This window comes from Scylla paramamosain, chromosome 33 (genome assembly GCF_035594125.1).
Source record: "Scylla paramamosain isolate STU-SP2022 chromosome 33, ASM3559412v1, whole genome shotgun sequence".
In the NCBI taxonomy this organism is placed as follows: domain Eukaryota; kingdom Metazoa; phylum Arthropoda; class Malacostraca; order Decapoda; family Portunidae; genus Scylla; species Scylla paramamosain.
The window spans coordinates 8,964,868-8,985,558 of record NC_087183.1 but is presented as its reverse complement, the minus strand read 5'-3'; the positions used below and the strand labels follow the sequence as shown (position 1 = coordinate 8,985,558).

General features: G+C 41.6%; 2 protein-coding genes across 4 annotated transcripts in view; one reads left to right on the top strand and one right to left on the bottom strand.

Moving 5' to 3' along the window:
- The window catches only part of LOC135089631 (cdc42 homolog), a 105,091-nt gene that overhangs the window by 49,102 nt on the left and 35,298 nt on the right, over positions 1 to 20,691 (bottom strand). The window lies entirely within an intron of this gene.
- Positions 5,998 to 20,691, top strand: part of LOC135089626 (tachykinin-like peptides receptor 86C) — a 36,620-nt gene continuing 21,926 nt past the window's right edge. The window contains 1 exon segment of the mRNA XM_063985456.1: positions 5,998 to 7,065. Coding sequence (XP_063841526.1) covers positions 6,633 to 7,065 — 433 coding nt within the window. The 5' untranslated portion in view covers positions 5,998 to 6,632.

Genomic DNA, 20,691 nt, shown 5'->3' with positions numbered 1-20,691 from the left:
CAAGGAAGAGATGGAGGAAGGAAGAGAAGGAACATGGAACAGAGAGAGAGAGAGAGAGAGAGAGAGAGAGAGAGAGAAGGAGACAGAGAGGCATGGAGAAGAGGAAGGGAGGGTGGGAAGTTTACGTATAAAAGTTTCGCGTTCCATGAAGGAGACAAAAAAAGTAAAAAAAAAAAAAAAGGAAGGAAAACAATAAAACTCCTGAGGTAGGAAAGTTTCTCGTAAAATCTGAAATTCACTGAAGAAGAAACAGAGAACGGGAAACAGTGAAAGGAGGTGGTAAAGGGAGAAAGAAAGAAAAGAGAAAGAAAAGGATAGTATTAGTAAGCCTCCGCATCCATAAAAACGAAAAAGAAAAATTGAAACTTGTCATTCTGTGTGGCTGAGAAATTTAAAGTGAACAGGAGAAAGTAAAGATGTAGAGAGAGAGAAAGTAAAGAGAGAGAGAAAAAAATAAGGACAGGCAAAAATAAACTAGGAAGAAGAGGTGCCACGAGGAAATTAGAAAAATGAAAGATGAGTAACGAGAGAGAGAGAGAGAGAGAGAGAGAGAGAGAGAGAGAGAGAGAGAGAGAGAGAGAGAGAGAGAGAGAGATAGACTCAAATCATAAGTTTCCTCGTCGATTAATCATAACCTTTCTTTTTGACGGAAACGTGGAGCATGTTTCCAAAAACAGCAAAATAAGAAAATAGCAGCTGAAATGAAAGAGTTGACGGGGAAACAATTGACGGGGAGTAGACAGGGTGTTAGCAAGAATGACAGGGCAACTGACGGGGGAAGATAATGCAATATGACTCGGGAGATGTTAAGATGTTGGTGAGGGTTGAAAACGAGCTATGATGATGTGTGTTTTCAGGGAGATTGACAGTGTTAAGTGTAATAAAAGGAATGACGATATTGTGGTCTTGCGTAGTTGGTGTGACATGACTAAGGTGTAAATAACAGTGATATGAAGTGCAGTAACGTGATTGACTCAGCTAGTGGTGACATATCCAAAGTGTGACAGTTACATGACTGAGAGGTGACGAGTCGGGGTGATGACTCCTGGCGGATGGGACGCGGATAGGACGATCTAGCAAGAAGCGGGGGAGGAAATGTTACAAAATAGTTCATGGTTATCTGCATGCTGGTGGTTTCCTGTGTGAGTTTCCAAGTAAGCATTCGTTTGGCCTCTCCTCGTACTCCAGAGGCTAATACATACTTTACACCACACTCCACAACAAATCTGTCCACACCTCCACTATTTTCAGAACACTCTAGTTGAAGCTACACGGGTTTTTAAAGGTGGTCATATGGTTCTAGTGAAAGATTAACAAGATTTCTACATTATGAACGGGAGAAACACTCTTGCAAAACCGACGTATCAGCTCTGTGGCCTTGGTAAACAGAAGTGGTGAGAGAGCAAAACGTTTCTGAATTAGGGCCTTTGTTTCTTAAGTTTGTGTTGAAATGGTGCTTGTAACTGTCTCGCTAGGGAACGTTGTAAGGTGGATGTCCGGGCGGGGCATAGTGTCAGTAGTAGTAGTAGTAGTAGTAGTAGTAGTAGTAGTAGTAGTAGTAGTAGTAGTAGTAGTGGTGTTGGTGGTGGTGGTGTAGTAGTGGTGGTGGTGGTGGTGGTAGTAGAAGAATAAGAAGAAAAAGAAGAAAAGAAAAAAGAAACAAACAAGCAAGCAAGCAAACAAACAAACAAACAAACAAAAGAAAGAAAGAAAACTCGCACTAGTATCAATAGTGGTAGTAATAGTAATAGCAGCATTATGTAATCGGAACAAAGGTTAAAGCCACGCTGCACATCAACACACAGGACAAACATCCGTCCTTTAGCCTCGCAGAGATTCTCGCCTCTCTTCACACTCCCCTCACTTTCACCCTTCCAAGACGCCGCTTCGTGCCCCACCGTCTAGGCCTCCACCGGTTTCTCCCCTCACTCCCCCTCTCTCTTAACTCCGCCCCGCCCTCCCCTCACTACCGCAAAAACCCCAACACGGGAAAGGGGAAGAGGAGGGGAAAGTTACCTACCAGACAACTGTCCAGGGTAAATAACACTGGCTTGTGTGTGACGCTATTCTTCTCTTTTTGTATTTTCCCCAAATGGTGAAACGTAAAATTCAATGCATTGCCAATAGCTTATGCTCTCTCTCTCTCTCTCTCTCTCTCTCTCTCTCTCTCTCTCTCTCTCTCTCTCTCTCTCTCTCTCTCTCTCTCTCTCTCTCTCTCTCTCTCCTCCCTGTGGTCTCCCAGATGATATTTTGTGTAAGAGTGAACGTAAGTTAAGAAATATTTAACAGAGAGTCTCAAGACGTGGAGGAGGGACGGCCGAGACACCGTGAGGCTGTAACTTAAAAGCGAGTCTTGGCACAGGAAAGTCGTTTGGGAAAACAGATAAAATTGGTTTCCCGTTCACCTTCCCCGCACGCAGGTGACTCATGCTGCCTCTGTCATTATCAACACCTAAATTATTTTGAAAGAAAAAAGTGTTCGTGTTTTATGGCCAAAGGAATGTGACGTTCACACACGCGGCTCATACATTCATGTGTGAGCTGCGTGTGGCGCTGCGGTGCGCCAGCCTCAGCTCAGCACTGCAGAAGCTGGTTCGCGCAGTCCCGCCCGAGAGTGTTCACGGGGTTCACATTGGGGCTACGGTGTTGACCTCTGTGCGTGGCCCCACCGCTGTGCTGCGCTAAACAATAACGTGGAAAATATACATCTTCTGCATCTTCTTTGCTGCACAAAAGCGACGAGACTCACTAAGGATCGCGTCGCCCTGCAGCAGTGGGGCATCTTGCACGCTAGCGGGTGTCGTCAACGCGGGTCAGGACGATGATGCTGCCCTCCACGAGCACGGCGCCGACCACCTGACGATCCTGCAGCACGCGGTAGTCCTGCACGATGAACATCTTGGAGGCAGGGAAGTCCGGCAGCTGCAGGGCCAGGACAGCTTTCAGTTCGCGCACGGTCACATCTGAAGGCACCGTCAGCGTGAGCACGGTACCCGCCGGCAGCACTTGCACCCTCACGCTCATCCTGATTTTCCTACGTACATTAATGTTACCCATGACACCTGCAAACTACATTTCTCTATTTTAAAAGAAAACTGCACTTCGACTTCACCAGTTGTGAGAATTTAATCGTCCTCGCACCAACCTTCCGGGGAAACAATGGAATGTGATGTGTGCGTGCGTGCAAGCCTTCTCACGACAGAGACACGTCACCAGCAACACGACCACCAATGATAGCATTAATACTAATAGCAGTAGTAGCAGTAGAAGTAGTAGTAGTAGTAGTAGTAGTAGTAGTAGTAGTAGTAGTAGTAGTAGCAGTAGTAGCAGTAGTAGTAGTAGTAGTAACAGCAGCAGCAGTAGAAGTAGAAATGAAAGCAGTAGCAATAAAGGACAGCGGCCCGTCAGCACCCAGTCATCGTCAAACCTCCACTTGAACGCGGCCAAAAGTCCAGGCGACCATCTGCAGCAAAATTAGCAGTCTGCTTGGCCCGCACAATATCCATAAACATTTCCCATTCCGCTCCAACACAGACGTACCTACGACCCAGCCTGCCCCAGCCTGTCCGCATTTCCCCACCCCCCTCCAACCCTGCCCACACACACACACACACACACACATACTGGACATCCAAACCTTGCGACTCTCACCGAAAAAAAATTGAACCGGAGAGAAACATAATTATCAAACTACATTATCCAACATCGAGATTTGCACATCACACAAGAATTTTGCTGTGGTAGAAACTGAGGCCACAGCAAAGGCACAGCAAAGGCAAGGGTGCCAGTGGAGACCAGAAGGGACCAGTGACGAGAACACGAAGGCCGCAAGGGAGAAAAAGTTGGATTTGTGACGCTGACAGAAAGATAAAATGTCAAGAGAGAGAGAGAGAGAGAGAGAGAGAGAGAGAAAGGCTTACCATATTACCGACTAAAGTTTGTTTGCATCTCTATTTAAATAGTCTTAGCGGATTTGTGACTGTACATCAATCTTCAAAATGTTCATTCTATCGAGTATGGTTAAATTTGCTTGAATTAGATTACTACTACTACTACTACTACTACTACTACTATTACTCAGTTGTTCGGTGAAGCTACGTAATTCCAATGAGATCTTAAAAGCCAACTATTACACTTGTTTTGAGGCGCTCTGTGTACCCGCTGCTCTCCTAACACGGCCAGGCATCTCACTGTGTGGCAAACAGGTAAAAGGTTCCCGGGAATAATTACTGGGATTGGTGAGGGTGTAAGAATCCTTGCAGGTCCTGGGGCGCGAGTGTCTAGGGAGGTGTCCACGAGTCTCGCTTCAAAGTTCTGCCCCGGCAAGCTCTCAGACAAATGAGGATGCGGGAAGAGGTCATCTTATCCTCCACTTTTTCACGTACGCTCCCTCCTACTCATGTCTCCTCACTATCCACCACACCACACACACCCTCCCCCCTTTCCTCCCACTAACTCCACCTCCCATATCTCCCTCCTCTCTCACTATCCACCAATCCACGCACTCTCCCTCCCATTAACTCAACTTCCCACCTCTTCTTCCTCTCTTGCTGTCCTCCTTGCCACAGATCCTCCCTCCCACTTCCACTTTCATTACCATCATTTTTTTTCGCCCTCCCACTCATCCACCAGTATTCCACATATTCTTCTACCACTCACAAACCTCCCAGAACTCTCTCTTCCTTCCCACCCTTTGCTCTCCTGACATTCATCCACAGTCCTCTTTCCACGACCCGCCTTCCACTAGCGTCCACTCTGCCCCTCTTCCCCCCTCCCCCCCTCTACTCCTCCACCAGCAGCCGCCACCACCCAGACCCGGCCAGTGAAGAAGAAGAGGAGGACAATTAATCGAGCGGGTGCAGCGTCTTACTTTGCTTAGTTCCTCCATCTGCTATTATTTTTCTTTATCTTCTTCCTTTTCTTCTTCTTCTTCGTCACTATGTCTTTTTTTTTCCGTACCTAGCCTTTGTTTTTTTGTTTTTTTTTAGGTCTTGTTAGAATACAGAGATTTGATTTTGCTCGTGATTATATTCATTTGGTGGTGGTGGTGGTGGTGGTGGTGGTGGTGGTGGTGGTGGTGGTGGTGGTAGTGATGATAGTAGTGTTTTCAAGTTCTGTCCAGTTAATCACATAGCTTTCTTTCCTATCATATCAACGAGGATAACAACAACAACAACAGCAGCAACAACAACAACAACAACAATAACAATAACATCATCACCACCACCACCACCACCACCACCACCTACAACAACAACAACAACAACAACAACAGCACCCATTCTCTCCTCCAGCAGGTCGGGCGCTCCTCACTCAGGCCCAGGGAATCATCAGGCCAGGCCACCCCGGGTAGTGGGTCGCGCACCGCCTAGTTTAGACACTCAGCTCTTTGCTAGCGAGAACGTAGTTGGTGTGCCATATAACGAGTTCAAGCTTGAAAAATTTAGGTTTAAGAAAGAGATAGGAAGAAATTGGTTCTCAAATAGAGTGGTAGATGAGTGGAACGAACTCAGTAATCATATTGTTAGTGCTAAGACATTAGGGAGCTTTAAGAGAAGATTAGACGGGTTTATGGATGGGGATGATAGGTGGAAATAGATAGGTAAATTTCATACAGGGACTGCCACGTGTAAGCCTGGTCGCTTCTTGCAGCTTCCCTTATTTCTTATGTTCTGTTCTTATTTCGCTTCAAGATGTTCAGGAGTAAATGGAGTAAATAATAAGGAAAAATCAAAATTGCGTAAATATGTAGATAGGTAATTAATTAAATACGTAAGTAGACAAATAAAGTAGATGAATAAATAAATACTTAAATAAATACATGGATACATATATGAATAAGTTGATAGACAGATAAAATAAAATAAAAAAATGAGTACATGAATAAATGAATAGATAAGTAAATAAATAAATAGATACATAAATAAATAAATAAAGTAGGTAAATAGGTAAGAAAGTAAGTAAGGTAAGCAATGAGGCGTTTGTTTAATAGTGTGTGTGTGTGTGTGTGTGTGTGTGTGTGTGTGTGTGTGTGTGTGTGTGTGTGTAGCGTTATTTCGGCCAGTGCAGCCCCGGCGGCGTCTTCCTTCAGCGGACGTCCCTTTAAGAGGCTCCGCACACACCTAGGCGGACCGCGCCGTGGCATCTTTATGGGGGTCGCGGGGTAAAGGGTGAGCCGAGGGTGAGTGGTTTAATCAACAAGTCGAGCAGCACCAGCAGGTACAGGCTTCAAGGGAACGTTACTGGTAACAGGCGCTCCTGTGCGACGCGGCTCCCTTGTGTCGGCGCGCGCGGAGCCGTGGGCGGGCGGAGGTGAGCCAGGCAGTCAGTCCTGCAGCAGGAGCCCACCAGGGAATGCCTCGCCCGCCGCCCCGCTCTCCGACACTGACTTGCCGCCGCGCCACAGCCGGGCACGGTAGTCGCACGCAGCTCGTGGTGTGAAAGATGCATTTCCAGCGCGGAAAACATTACAGCAAGGCTTTGGTGATTCTGGCACTGCAAAAAGTTTCAGCGAGAGAACAAAGTTGCGTTATTGTGATGCAAATTCTTTCATAGAGAGAAAAATGTGACGAAAAGAATAAAGTGTAATTTCCAGCAAAGAGCAGCTGGCAGAACCTTCCAGTTCAGTCACAATGGAAGATAATGACAAAGATAATCTGGAAGACACGGACGTACAGGGCGGCGTCGGCGGTGGCGGAGGCGGTGGTGGTGGTGGTGAAGGGTGGCCCGCCCTGCTGCTCGAGTGCGTGCTGCAGGCGTGGCCGGAGCTTAATGCCACACGCAGCCTCCCCACGCCCCCCCACACACTCTCCAACACCTCCCACACCCTCTACTTCGACCACGACTTCTACAGGCGGCTTCTGAACCTCTCCGAGTCTGGGGAGCCGAACGGCACGGAGTGGGGTGGCATGAGCAGGGAGCGGCTGGAGCAGTGCCTGGTGCCGCCTCCCGCTGACCGGCCTTATCTCCTCCCCTGGTGGCAGCAGCTCACTTGGACCCTTGCTTTCGGCGCCATGTTGCTGGTGGCTGTCGGGGGCAACGCTATAGTCATGTGGATCGTTATTGGTGAGCGAGTCAAGTCAGTCAGTCAGTCAGTCAGTCAGTCAGTCACCTGGAAACACAATACAGCTGGGTCCTCTCGCTCAGATCTCGTTGACGTGTTTCATGTTAATTCATGTCAATTCTCTCAGCACTGAGTTGCAGGTGTTGCTTTGATTGGTCCTCCCTGACGGACGCCTGTTGCTTCCCTGTAGTGCTTGACCGTTGAGAGGTGATCCGCACTTTGTAGCAAATCAGCCGTGGGGAGGAGCGCGCCTGTCATTACCACTGTCCAATCTTGTTTAATTTGGGTAGTAAGACTGATGATAAAAAAAAAAACTTCCTTAATCATCATTATCATCGTTATCACTACCACTTCCATCATTACCAAAGCGAATTTCAAACAGCGACAGATCTTTAGGCCCTAACTAGACTGCGTGATTTACCTGCATTGTTAAAGAAAACTCGCCACAGCATACAGAGAGAACCATCATCGTCTTCACCATGAGTGCTTTCAATACAAAGGCGGAGTTTTTCAATGTACTGGCCAGGATCGCAACCTCTTGTTCACTGGGTCACCTCATTGTGGACAGATTTATAAACAGCGAGAGAAATGTGTGTGTGTGTGTGTGTGTGTGTGTGTGTGTGTGTGTGTACGCCCGAATTGTTTTTCATATCAGAGGGAGAAAGATACAATAGAATGGATGTGCAGGGTCGTGAAGATAGAATATGAAATCAAACTGGGTCGTGATGAAAAATAAAAGTTTGAAGACCACTGGACAAAGGCCGCTCCCCGCAACAGTTGCATAGACCTACGGCCTGCATTCAGAAACGCTGTACTTTCATCACGACTATTTTTGAACGGCACAGAAATGATCAGCTGGGTTCTCAAGAGTATTTCTCCTGTTCATAATGTATATTGTTAATCTACCACTAGAACCACAAAAAACACCGTTAAAAGACCGTGTAACTTGAAACAGACCCTTTTGAACATAGTGGAGATGCGTGAACAAGCGTTTCATAATACGAACTTAATCCAGGCAACACCAGACTTACGCAGCTCAGCATAGGGGTCAACAAAGAACACACTACAGGAGACAAAACCTGAATCACTCTTGACACAAAATAACAAGAATAGAGATCAGCCACACCAACTTTCCCTAAACGCACGAGGAACCTCAAGAACTGTGCGTAAATTGACTCACTTTGAAGACTTCCAATGAAACCTGTGTAATCCGCTTTTCAGGGCGGAAGGGCTTGCGTGGATCGGGGCGGGGCGGGGCAGGGCGAGTCTGGCTGGGACGAGGTAGGGCGGGTCTGGCTGGGGCGGGGCTGGCGAGGGCGGTGGAGGGAAGACAGGGGTAAACGCTCCCTTCAGCTCTTGAGTAATTAGCGTAAACCGTAACCAGAGATAATTAGAAGCCACGATCCAGTGATGGGTTTACGCCCCAATCCACCCGTCCTAAAACACACACACACACACACACACACACACCTTGTCACTTCTCACACATTAATCATTTTAACTGTCTTCAGCCTAAAGACATCCACCATTACACACCTTTGCTGCCTATCGTTTATCCTTCCATCCTCCACTTTCAGTTCAGGATTACCACTCAACTTTCACCATCTTCAATTTAACCTAACCTAACCTAACCTAACCTAACCTAAGCTAACCTAATACCTCACTGCTGTCTTATTATCTTACTACCTCAATGTCAAACACATAATTCCCACTATTATTACTCTATTGACTGAAATTATCATCATCCTTACTAAACTTACTCTACTTAACTCATCAGCTCTACTGAATTCATTATGAAACATCTAATTTACACTATTAATACCCTGGTGAGCTTCCTGCGTGCCTCTTCACCCCACTCCCTCCTTCCGGATCGTGCTGTACCACGTTTCCCACACACTCCTATCTCAATTAGGTCTGTCTTACTAATGTAGTTCACCGTAGCATGGCAGAAGGCACGAAAGAACTCAAAGAAAAAACAAAGAACAGCAGCAGACTTGTTATACTGTTCTTTTGATGGTGTTTGTGATAAGATGAACAAGACGCAGGAAATCAAGATCTCGTCTTATAATTCATTAACTGTTCATTTCTTTACTTATTTGTTAATTTGCTTACTTGTTCATTTATTTGTTTTGCTCATTCGTTTATTAATAAAAATTGAAGTTCACGTGTTTTTATGTTAAGTTGTTAATCTCTTAATGGACTTACTTGTTAATTCATTTTTTATTCGCTTGTTTATTAGTAAAAGTGAAAGTTTAAAGGTTTATATGCTCATTAGTTTAATCATTAATTTACCTGCTTCATCATTTATTTGTTTATTCGTTTGTACATTAGTTAAAAATTAATATTCACAGGTTAATCCATTCATTGCTAATAACGACACGATTCTTCTTACCTGAGCAAAGCGAGATGATCCCGCACAGGAAAGGACGTGATTAGACACTGAGAGGTTTTATCTGCTCAGTCACTCCTGCTGTCAGTTACGTTTTTTTCACTTTACACTTGTACACGGCAACTCTACCAAGCAAATAATATAACTGCGGCCACTGAAAGGTCTGGATTACTTACCCCTGCTATGAGTTGCGTGTTCTTCTTTACTGGAAACTTCTACAAGACAATTTTATCAAGCTAACAATATAACTACAGCCACTAAAAGCCCTGAATTACTTAATCACCCTTGCTATCAGTTGTGTCTTTTCCTTTACTCTAAACTCGCATAAGACAATTCTATTAAGGTTATAAGAAGCCACTGCAGTCTGAGGGTTGATTGAATTTTATAATGTCACCTCGAGGCACGACAGAACTACGTCATCGTCAACAAACTCAGTGATGTAATAATAGCAGCGCAAGCAATTAAGAGAGGAGTGTGAAATTAAATGGCACACTGCTCCCCACCACATGCTGGACATTATTATCCCCGTTTTCCTCGCCTTTATAATTATTCATGCTAATTGCCGCGCTCTCCCCAACACTGTGACCACCAGGGAGGGTTGCTGTTCACCTCTTCACCTCTTTGTCATCTTTGTTACTCTCAGGTGCGTTTTTTTTTTTTTTTTTTTTTTATCAAGCTTTACTCTTTATCACTCTCTTCTTTGGATTATTTACACTTTTTCTTACCATGCTTTTCTTAGTTTTTTTTTTTTTTTTACTTTATTTTACTTTTTATCTATTTATTCTTTTTTTTTTTTATCAAAGGAACTTCATTTTTACATTACCTTTTGTTAAGTACTCTCAGGTGTGTGTGTGTGTGTTTTTTTTTTTTTTTTTTAAGGTGTTTTTATAATACTGTCATGATATTCTTTCGTGTTTTCAGGAACTCTGGCAATTTAGCTTTTACATTACCGTGCTCTTCTTAAGTTTTTTTTTTTTTTTTTTTTTTGTGGGGGGGACGTGATCATAATACTACCTTTTCATTACCATGCTATTCCTAAATGTTTTCTTTTATTTATTTATTTATTTATTTATTTATTTATTCATTTATTTTTGTAAGAGGCCCCTATCACCTATTAACCCCTATCACTGTGGCATGTAGCAACGCACGACATTAGAAGCCCAGCACAGTACCCTTAAAGCACCTACGAGCAAGGAAAGTGGAGTTAAAGAATAGATTTTCCTGACTGAAGCTGGCACAATGTTAGGAGTTGATCGTATGACACAAAGAAAGGTCTGAGTGGTAAATGATTCTTGAGAAGACGTGTCAAGTAGCAATGAAAGCTTTTTTTTTTCTTTTTTTTTTTTGTCAGCACAGATTTTTTTTTTTTTTTTCCTTTTTAAGACATTCAGCCAAGGAAGGGACCTTTACCCTATAAATTACCTACTCTGAACTGTTCCTTTAAGACCTATTGACATAAAAACACCAATATACGCATCTCCTACTTATTCACTTTACGTGGACTTGATATTACAGCTTATCACAGAGTTTCATGAGGACCAAGAGGGCTGCTGCTGTTTGCCCTTTCTTTGTGTTCATTTGTGTTTACTTTGCTTTCTTTACCTTTAAGCCCTCCTCAGCCTTTAATGGTAAAGCCTCGGGAGCGTCTGTTGGTAATGAGTAATGCATGTACGTACTCCGCTATTTTTATTTTCCCCTTGTTTTTTTCCCCCTCTGACTTTTGTTTCCGAGTTCTTGGTCTGTCGTTTTGTTGGCTTAAGGGGGAAAATCAGAGAAAAATACATTTACCATTCTGTTCCTGCGGTGTTTCCTTTCTGCTGGTTTTTAAAAGGGGTGTATGAGTGTGGCTTGTGTTTGTGTGTGTGTGTGTGTGTGTGTGTGTGTGTGTGTGTGTGTGTGTGTGTGTGTGTGTGTGTGTGTCTGTGTGTGTGTTCTTTCCTCTTGCAAATTTGATGCTCGTATGTCAGTCTTTTCAAAGTTGACATTTTTCGGTTCTATCTTCAGTGCAGCTGTCTAAACTTTTCTACTTTTAACTTTTTTTTTTTTTTCACACTGGGTTCTCTTCATCTTCTCTCTCCGCCACCTTTCTTATTTCTTTTCTTTTCCTCCTCCTATTGAATATATTAGTTTTCCACAAATCATTAACTTTTCTCATAAATCACCTTGCATTTCATTCCTCACGTTTTCCGTCTTTTTCTTCTTATTATTCTTCTTATTCTTATTCTTATTCTTTTCTTTCTTCTTCTCTTATTCAAAAATCACCGACATTCCTCGTGAATTTACATGTACTTTAACCTTTGTTCCTCATATTCAATTCTTATTGCTCTCCTTCCTTATTCTGCTTTCATAATCTAACTTTTCGTTTCTCATAAGCCATCCACTGACTGAGAGTTTCTCCTTCTTTCTTCGTTTATTTAGATTAATTTGTTTTTGTTTTTTTCCCCATACGATTTCTTTCTTATCCTTTCTTCGTTTCTCCCTTAAATTATCCTTCATTTTCTTTCTTTTTTGCACGTTTTCTTTTTACTAATACTTCTTTCTTCTTCCGTCTGTCTTATTATGTAAACTTGCATTTTGTCTTTTATCAGCACGCTCTCTTTAATTACTTCTTCTCTCTTCCTTCTTTTTCTCCTAAATTAACGTTTATCTCGTCTTTTCATCACTTTTTTTTTACTAATACTTTTTCTCCTTCAGTTTCTCTTCATTTTGTCAACTTGAATTTTGTCTTTTTATTCACACGTTTTCTTTTACTGTTTCTTCTTTCGTCCTTCTTCTTTTGGATTAACATGCATTTCGTTTTCCCATCACGTTTTCTTTCGCCAATACTTCTTTCTTCTTCCGTCTTTCTTCTTTTTTTTTCACACGTATTCTCTATTATTACTTCTTCCTTCCTTCTTTTTCTCCTAAATTATTATGGCTTTCGTCCTTTCGTCACATTTCCTATCATACACTTTATCATACCACCGCCATCATCACCACACACACACACACACACACACACACACACACACACACACACGCACACACTATGACTACGCACAAAAGAAGCATATTGCAACGTCACCCAGCCTGACAGACACACACACAAAGTCGCTGGAGGAGAAAACTCACCGCTGACGAGGAAAGACATGAATTCCCTTACCAACGGACAGTCCCGCAGCCAAGACAGGAGAGGGAACAACAAGTGACACCTGGCAAATTGTCTTCTGAAGCACCGACAGCACTGGACAACCTAACAGGACTAGACTTCTATTTAAGCCTCGGATAGCATCACTTAATGTCCTCCCAAACATGATGCCAAGTAGACATGATGCACTTACGAGATATAAAAGCCGATGGAGTAAAGAGCGGAGGAACAAAAGGAGAGAGAGAAAGAAGGAGGGAGAATGTAGTGAATACCAGAGAGAGAGATCTGATGAATATATGAGAATGAAGTTTGAAGAAAATGAAATATGTAGCGAAGGTATTAAAGAGGAAGGAAAGGAAGTGCAGAGGAGATGTGGAAAATGACAAGGAAGTGAAGGTGTAAAGAAGAGGCGAAAGAAGAGGCAAAAGAAGAAGCAGGGAAGATATTGGAAATGAGGTCAAAAAGAATGCAATGAATATGTAAAAACGAAAATACTTGAAAGGCGTAGCGAAGTGAGAGACAGAGAGAGAGAGAGAGAGAGAGAATAGGGGCAAGGGGATAAAAAAGAATACATATCACTGTAAATATGTGAGAGTAATATATCACTGGTAGGCAGGAAAAAAAATATAGACTAAAAGCTTGAACCAAAAGACTGTCTGGTGACGCAAAGGAGGTACGGATCGTTATGGCGTAAAAATAGAGAAAAAAGTATTGGAAGCAGAAAGAAAAAAACATGATGTATAGAACTCATGCAATAAAGACGCGAAACAAAAGACAATCGCTCGACATGATTGAAAGGAGAATAGAGAAAAAATATTAAAAAAAAAATACCATATAAGGAAATGTCTAAGCAACTACAGTCCTTATAAAGAAAGAAAAAAAGAAACAAGGAAAGAAAAAGAAAAGAGAAAAGGAAGTAAGAAAGAAATGAAAGAAAAAGAAAGCTAAGATAAAAGGAAAAAAACAATTAATACACACATTTATAAATTAACAAACAAATAAATAAACAAAAAAAACATGAAAAAAGTACATGAATCACCTTTTCACCACCACCACCACCACCACACACAACACACCACTTCTAATAGCAACGATCATAACACAATCGAAGTTTATGAGATTCAGACGAGGCGAGTGGGTGACTGTTCCGAGTGAGTGAGTGAGTGAGTGAGTGAGTGAGTGTGGTGACGTCAGCGGGGCCTGGAACGCACCGCTACCACCACACACTACTTACATTTCATCCCTGCCCTGCCCCAGCTAAGCCGTCCGGCATACAATATACATCACAGGCCTCCGGAACACCCCTCCCCCCGCCAAACTGAAAGAACTCGATGGAAGAGGGCCCTCCGCGGGAATTCTGTCAATACGGTTGTGGCGTGGACTGGAAAACAAGATGGATGGATGGATGGATGGATGGGTGCTTGCGTGCGAAGATGGATGAAAAGGGTAGATAGATGGATAGATTAATGGATGGGTGGATGAATAGAGTAATTAACTGATTGATTCATATATGCTTATTGCCCGGACAGGTAAATAGATAGATACAGATAGGTACATACATACATACATACATACATACATACACACATACACATACATACATAAATATATAGGTACGTTAATTGACTGGACAGATCGATGCATAGGTTTGTAGGTAGAAAGATGGATGCCTTTATTGACCACACAGGTAAGTAGATAGTTTGGTAGGTAGATATAGATAGATAGATAGATAGATAAGTAGATAGACAGGTAGATAGATAGATAGAGAGCGAAACAAAGATTAGTTTATTGTCCAGAGCATTACAGGATAACCAAATTATAAAATGAAATAAAAAATAACTAGCGATTGAATGCTAACATTATTATGGTAAAAAAAAAATATATGCTAAAAAGAATATAGATCACAGTACAAATCTCTCTCTCTCTCTCTCTCTCTCTCTCTCTCTCTCTCTCTCTCTCTCTCTCTCTCTCTCTCTCTCTCTCTCTCTCACTAACCTAACCTAGCCTCGTTCCTCGCCAAATATAACCAGACAGTTTCTAATCATCACGACTGGCTGAACAAGAGAGAGAGAGAGAGAGAGAGAGAGAGAGAGAGAGAGAGAGAGAGAGAGAGAGAGAGAGAGAGGGAGAGGGAGAGGGAGAGGAGCCAATTACTTCATCCACTCCCAATAAGACCAATTTTCTTTCTGCCAAGTCACATACGACACATTGTAGTGATGATGATGATGGTGGTGGTGGTGGTGGTGGTAGTGCTGGTGGTGGTTCCTCAAGTCCCTTCCAATCACGAGTCTGACATGGGTTATATTAGTCACCAAATCTTCTCCCTTCCACACACAATCCTCAAAGCAACACTCACCCTCCAATAGCTTATATGTTTCCTCCCTTTACACTCGGCAAAGCTCCTCGGTGTGTGTGTGTGTGTGTGTGTTTTTTTTTTATTCACTTTTTTTTTTATGCGAGGAAGGAGGCCAGCTGAAAAAAAAAAAAAAAAAGAAAGAAAGATCTCTCATTTGCGGAAGAAAAATTTTGTTGTAAAAAGTTAAACGGTGATGAGAAGGCATCAGTGTTTAGTTATATAAGATGAAAGTGAAAAGGTACGAGAAAAAAAAAAAAAAAAAAAGAACTTTAACGCACACAATTATTTATTTATTAATCTAATTTCTTTTTCTTTTTTTTACTTTTTTTTTTTTAGCTGGAAGGTAATGGAAAAATGAAGTTTGATTTAATACATTATACTACAGGATTTTTACAAAACCTAATAGCGTCACCACTTCTACTTATTTATTTCTCTATTTTTTTTTTTTTTTTTCGACGCAGAGCGAAAGCCGATATACAGAAAATGGAATGTTGGTGGGTATTTCCTGGAGAGTAATGGAAAATTGTGTGGTTTCTTTTTGCTCACATTCTTCACAAATGCCATCAACACTTCTATTTCGTTTGACGTGGAATCGAAAACAGAGCGGAGTTACAGAAAATGGAATGTTTAAATGGGAAACATGAGAAAAAGCAAGAGTTTCTTTAATCCTGGTGCTGCATAACGATGTTTTACTTTTATGCTTTTCTTTTAATACAGAGTCACAAACCGCAAGGTAAAAAAAGGCAATAGAGAGAAAATGGAGTGTTTGTGTGGGAGACTTAGGGAAAATTGTACTTCTGATATCGAAATCTTACATAACAGTGCCACACAACACACTCCTCTTGATGTAGCCTCGTAGACTGAGGAAATAAGGCCGATACGTAGAAAATGGAGTGTTTGTGAGGGAAACTAAAGAAAAATGTGAGTTCCTTTCATCTTCATTTTTCTCAAAAGAACTATTATCATTTTTACTTGGCTTCAAATATGTGTGCGTCAGTTTATAAATAGGGTGGTGGTTTCCGGGAAGTGATACGAGACAAGACTTGGCAGTAGACAGGGAAAGAATGCGTGGATTTCGTAGATAAAGAAATAGAAGCACTGATTTGATTAAAGATAAGAAGGAAAAGCGTGAATTTCGTAGAAGATAACAAGAAAAAGCATAGATTTTGTAGAAAAGAAAAGAAAAGAAGCACCAATTTAGTAGAACATAGGAAAGGAAACCATGGATTTTGTGAGAGAGAGAGAGAGAAGAAGAAAAAAAAGCGTGAATTTGCTAGAAGATAATATAAAAAAGAAAAAAAAACATGAAGATTTGCTGCATAATCTTGCGCGACAATAGCAATCTTTTCAATCCCCATCATGGACGTTTGCTTCAAAGGCGTGGATAATTAACGTGTTAATTAGATTGCATAAGGTTAACACGTTAGCGTATCAATCAGCAAAAACGAGAGAGATAGATAGAGAGATAGATACTCGTAGATAGACAGATAGATAGATAGATAGTGAGAGAGAGAGAGAGAGAGAGAGAGAGAGAGAGAGAGAGAGAGAGAGAGAGAGAGAGAGAGAGAGAGAGAGAGAGAGAGAGAACAATCAGTATTTCAAATTAATCTCTCTCTCTCTCTCTCTCTCTCTCTCTCTCTCTCTCTCTCTCTCTCTCTCTCTCTCTCTCTCTGGTTTTGCTGTTAGGCCCTCGCAATTCTCCGTCACACATAACCATCCCATCTCATCTCGCTCCCATCAGGAATGTGAAAAATCAGTCGTGTGATGTCTCGAGAGGGTCTGAAATAAAGGACAGGAGTGCATTCATGATTGGCGCAACAAAGGATGAATGGAATCGAATACGCTGAAGAGAAAACAGAGAACAGAAGAACAGACAACCAAAATGTACAGAAGCTAAGGAGATGTAGAGATACGAAGGGTATGAAGTGAATATGCAGACGAGATGAAGAGAATTAGTGGGTGGAAAACAGGGAAAATGGTGAGTGACTGAGACGTTATGAATAAAGGGTAGAAATTATTGTATTCAGAATAAGTGGATGGCTGTTACATGTGCAAATTGTGGAATAGTTGCAGCAAAGTGGTGCGTCAAGGATCAGAAGCTGCAGAAAATGATAGATAAATGAAATACGTAGAATCCCATTTACTAAAGGCCACGGAAGGATAAGTTAGTCTTGGCACTTGCTCGTAATATTTTTTATGGACTTAAATGATCGGAATTGATACGCTGCCATCTGAGAGGGAAAGACTGATACACGAAAAACACTCCTGCCATACATTTTAACAATTAAGTGGTGTGATTAAATGGATGATGACGATGATGATGATGATGATGATGATAAAGATAATAATGATAATAATAATAATAATAATAATAATAATAATAATAATAATAATAATAATAATAATAATAATAGAAGGGAAAGGAGGAGGAGGAGGAAAAGGAGGAAGAAAAGGAGGATAATAATAATAAATAATAATAATAATAATAATAATAATAATAATAATAATAATAATAATAATAATAATAATAATAATAATAGTAACAACAACAACAACAACAACAACAACAACAACGACAACAACAACGATAATAATAATAATAATAATAATAATAATAATAATAATAATAATAATAATAATAATAATAATAATAATAATAACAATAATGACAATAACAATAACCAGCTGAGCGGCACTGACCCATCAACACAGTCGGGTCAGCCAGCACACATGACACGCGGACCCAACATTTTTGCAATAATTAATCAATGCTACGGTAATACAGCAACTAATTCCATTCTTTACTTCACACTTCTCTCTTTATTCTCACATCTACATTAATTTCACTCCAATAAAGCTCTTTTTTTCTCTTTTTTTATATCAACTGACTATTTTTCTTTACTTTTTCACTGTACCTTTGTTACCTGGCACCATTTTTCACCTGTGTGGAAGAAAACATACCTATAAACTCCTGTACTCATGAATTCGTGTAGCATTGTATCGCCCCGCGGATCATAAGCATGAGTGGAGTTAGGGTAAGGATGGTGGTGGTGGTGGTGTTGGTGGCTGTGGTGGTGGTGGTGGTGGGGATGGAGGGCATGCATAATTTGTATATCTATAAGTACGTTTCGCTAATTACCCGTGACCTGTACCTTGCCTGCAGTGTTGATCTTAATTAACGAGACCGGTGCAAGGCGGCCTCGAGTGCAAGGTAAAGCAATGGATTAATTAGCTACTGTAAATACAAATTAAGACAATACAACAAAGAAAAAAATATTCACTACTATAAATATATATAAAAAAAAAAAAGCTATGAGTTATTAATGAAAGCGAAAAAAAAAATAATCTTTTAATCATCACGAATATAAACAGAAAGAAAAAAAAATGCAGTAATGATCCTGACAACTTACTGGAAAAAAAAAAAAAAATTGTTACTAAAAAATTGAAGCTACACATTATTATTAAAAAAAAAAAATAGTAATAACGAGCCATCACGAAAATATACTAAAAGAAAAAATATATAGTTAATGATCATGAAAATTTACTGACAAAAAAAAATACCAATAAGAAAAAAAAAAGGTTTACTGATGACCTGCTGAATATAAAAATAAATAAATAAATAAAATAAACAAATAAATAAATATCTACTAATCATCACGAAAACAAACTTTAATCAAGAAAAAATATTCAGATCACCAACAAGCAAAACCCATTTCCTTAATTTACAGGATATTTCATACATCACATTTTTTTTTTCACAGTAACACAATGATCAACTAAACAATATCCCTCATCCCTCCTCCCCTCACCCCCACACCCCTTCCTCCCCCACCAGCACCCCTCCACACCCCCCATCCCCTTCTCCCACCCCTTCCCGTTATCCACTTATCATATGTACCCTTTCTGTTATTTTCATCGAGTGCAGTAATGTTATTTTTCTGTAATTGATTTAGCGTCCATGCGTGGCAGGGCTGGAGTCATTCAGGGTGGGGATACGGGAAGGGTGGAGGAGAGGTGGAACTGGGGTAAAGATGAGTGCAGAAACAGGTGAAAAGGTGAAATATAGGAGAGAAACGAGGAGGTGAAAGAAGCGTAGAGAGAGGGAGGGATGGAATGAAGTGTGAAGGAAGGGATGAATAGAGACAAGGGTGCAGGGAGGCAGGGATGGAGGGAGAAAAAGATGGAAGCAGGCAGGGATTAAGGCAGACAAGGATCGAGACAGGCAGAGATCCAGGAAGGCAATAGATAAAGACAAGGATGGAGAGAAACGGAGAGAGGCAGGCAGGGAGAGAAAGAGAGAGAGAGAGAGAGAGAGAGAGAGAGAGAGAGAGAGAGAGAGAGAGAGAGAGAGAGAGAGAGAGAGAGAGAGAGAGAGAGAGAGAGAGGCAGACCGGCAGGGGTGGAGGTGGGAGGAAGGACGAGTATCACTCACAACAAACAAAGGAAAACATACATTGATCCCTCCACGAATATTACGCCAGTCTGCATTTGTTATGATGCAGCTCGGTCTGTCAGGCTGATTACGACACATGCACAGACAGACAGATACCCACACACATACAGGGATACACACACGCACGACCAGGCCCACCTAATCCAATCACACCGTGCTTCTATCCAGCCCGATATGATTAACACACTGCCCTGCACCTCACACCCCTACACCAGTACTCCTCTACTCCCCTGAACCCACACAGCCCTACACCCTGACGCCATTATGCCGACACTGGCTCCCCATCAGATGAGTGACACACAAGGCCAGCTATACAGACACACGCACACACACACACACACATACACACAAGAACAAAACTACTACTACTACTACTACTACTACTACTACTACTACTACTATTACTACTAAAAAGCCTCGAAAGCTCTTTTAAAACATTCCTATAATCATTTACCCTTTAATTCTCTACATTATCTTCTTCAGTTACATATCTATATCACAAGTATCATGAGCACTATCTATTACACATATTTATTTCACTAACTGTTTCTCTATTCACTTCCCTGTCGTCACCTTGAACTCATGATCACACCGGGTCATGAATTAGCGGCTAGAAATAAAATAAAATAAAATAGATAGATAAAAACATTCCCATTACGAGATCCGCTTGTAATGAAACACAGACGTTCACATTTTCCTCCCCTCCTTCATTACACAGTCCTCAATTTACCATTAGTGTAAGTCTGTACAGTGCAATCACCTCTACTCTTTCTTCTCTCCGTCTCTCCTTTCCGGACGTCTGCCCTTCATCTCTTAGGAAGCAAAATATACAGTGCAGTGACCTTTTCTTTCCTGTCACGCCCCTTCCCTTCTTCATAACGAGCACTGTAAGAGCCTGGATGATGAGTTGCCATAGGAGGGAAGGGAGGAAGGGAGAAAAATTAATGCATGACACAAGAACAGAAAAACAGAAGTGGAATTATGATAAGTTTTCTGAGGTGCTAATGAGCTTACCTGTCCTATTATTCTACACTCGCGAGCAGGTCTTTATTATTAGGATCAAAAGAGCGACGCAAACCATAACGAGCACCAGAAAGAGTAGGGCAAGGAGGGGGAGGAGGAGGAGGAGGAGGAGGAGGAGGAGATCATGATAATTGGATGGATATTCTCTATCATTAAGAAAGCAAAAACAATGAGGAGGAGGAAGAGGAGGAGGAGGAGGAGGAGGAGGAGGAGGAGGCGAGGAGGAGGAGGAGGAGGAGGAGGAGGAGGAGGAGGAAGAGGAGGAGGAGGAGGAGGAGGA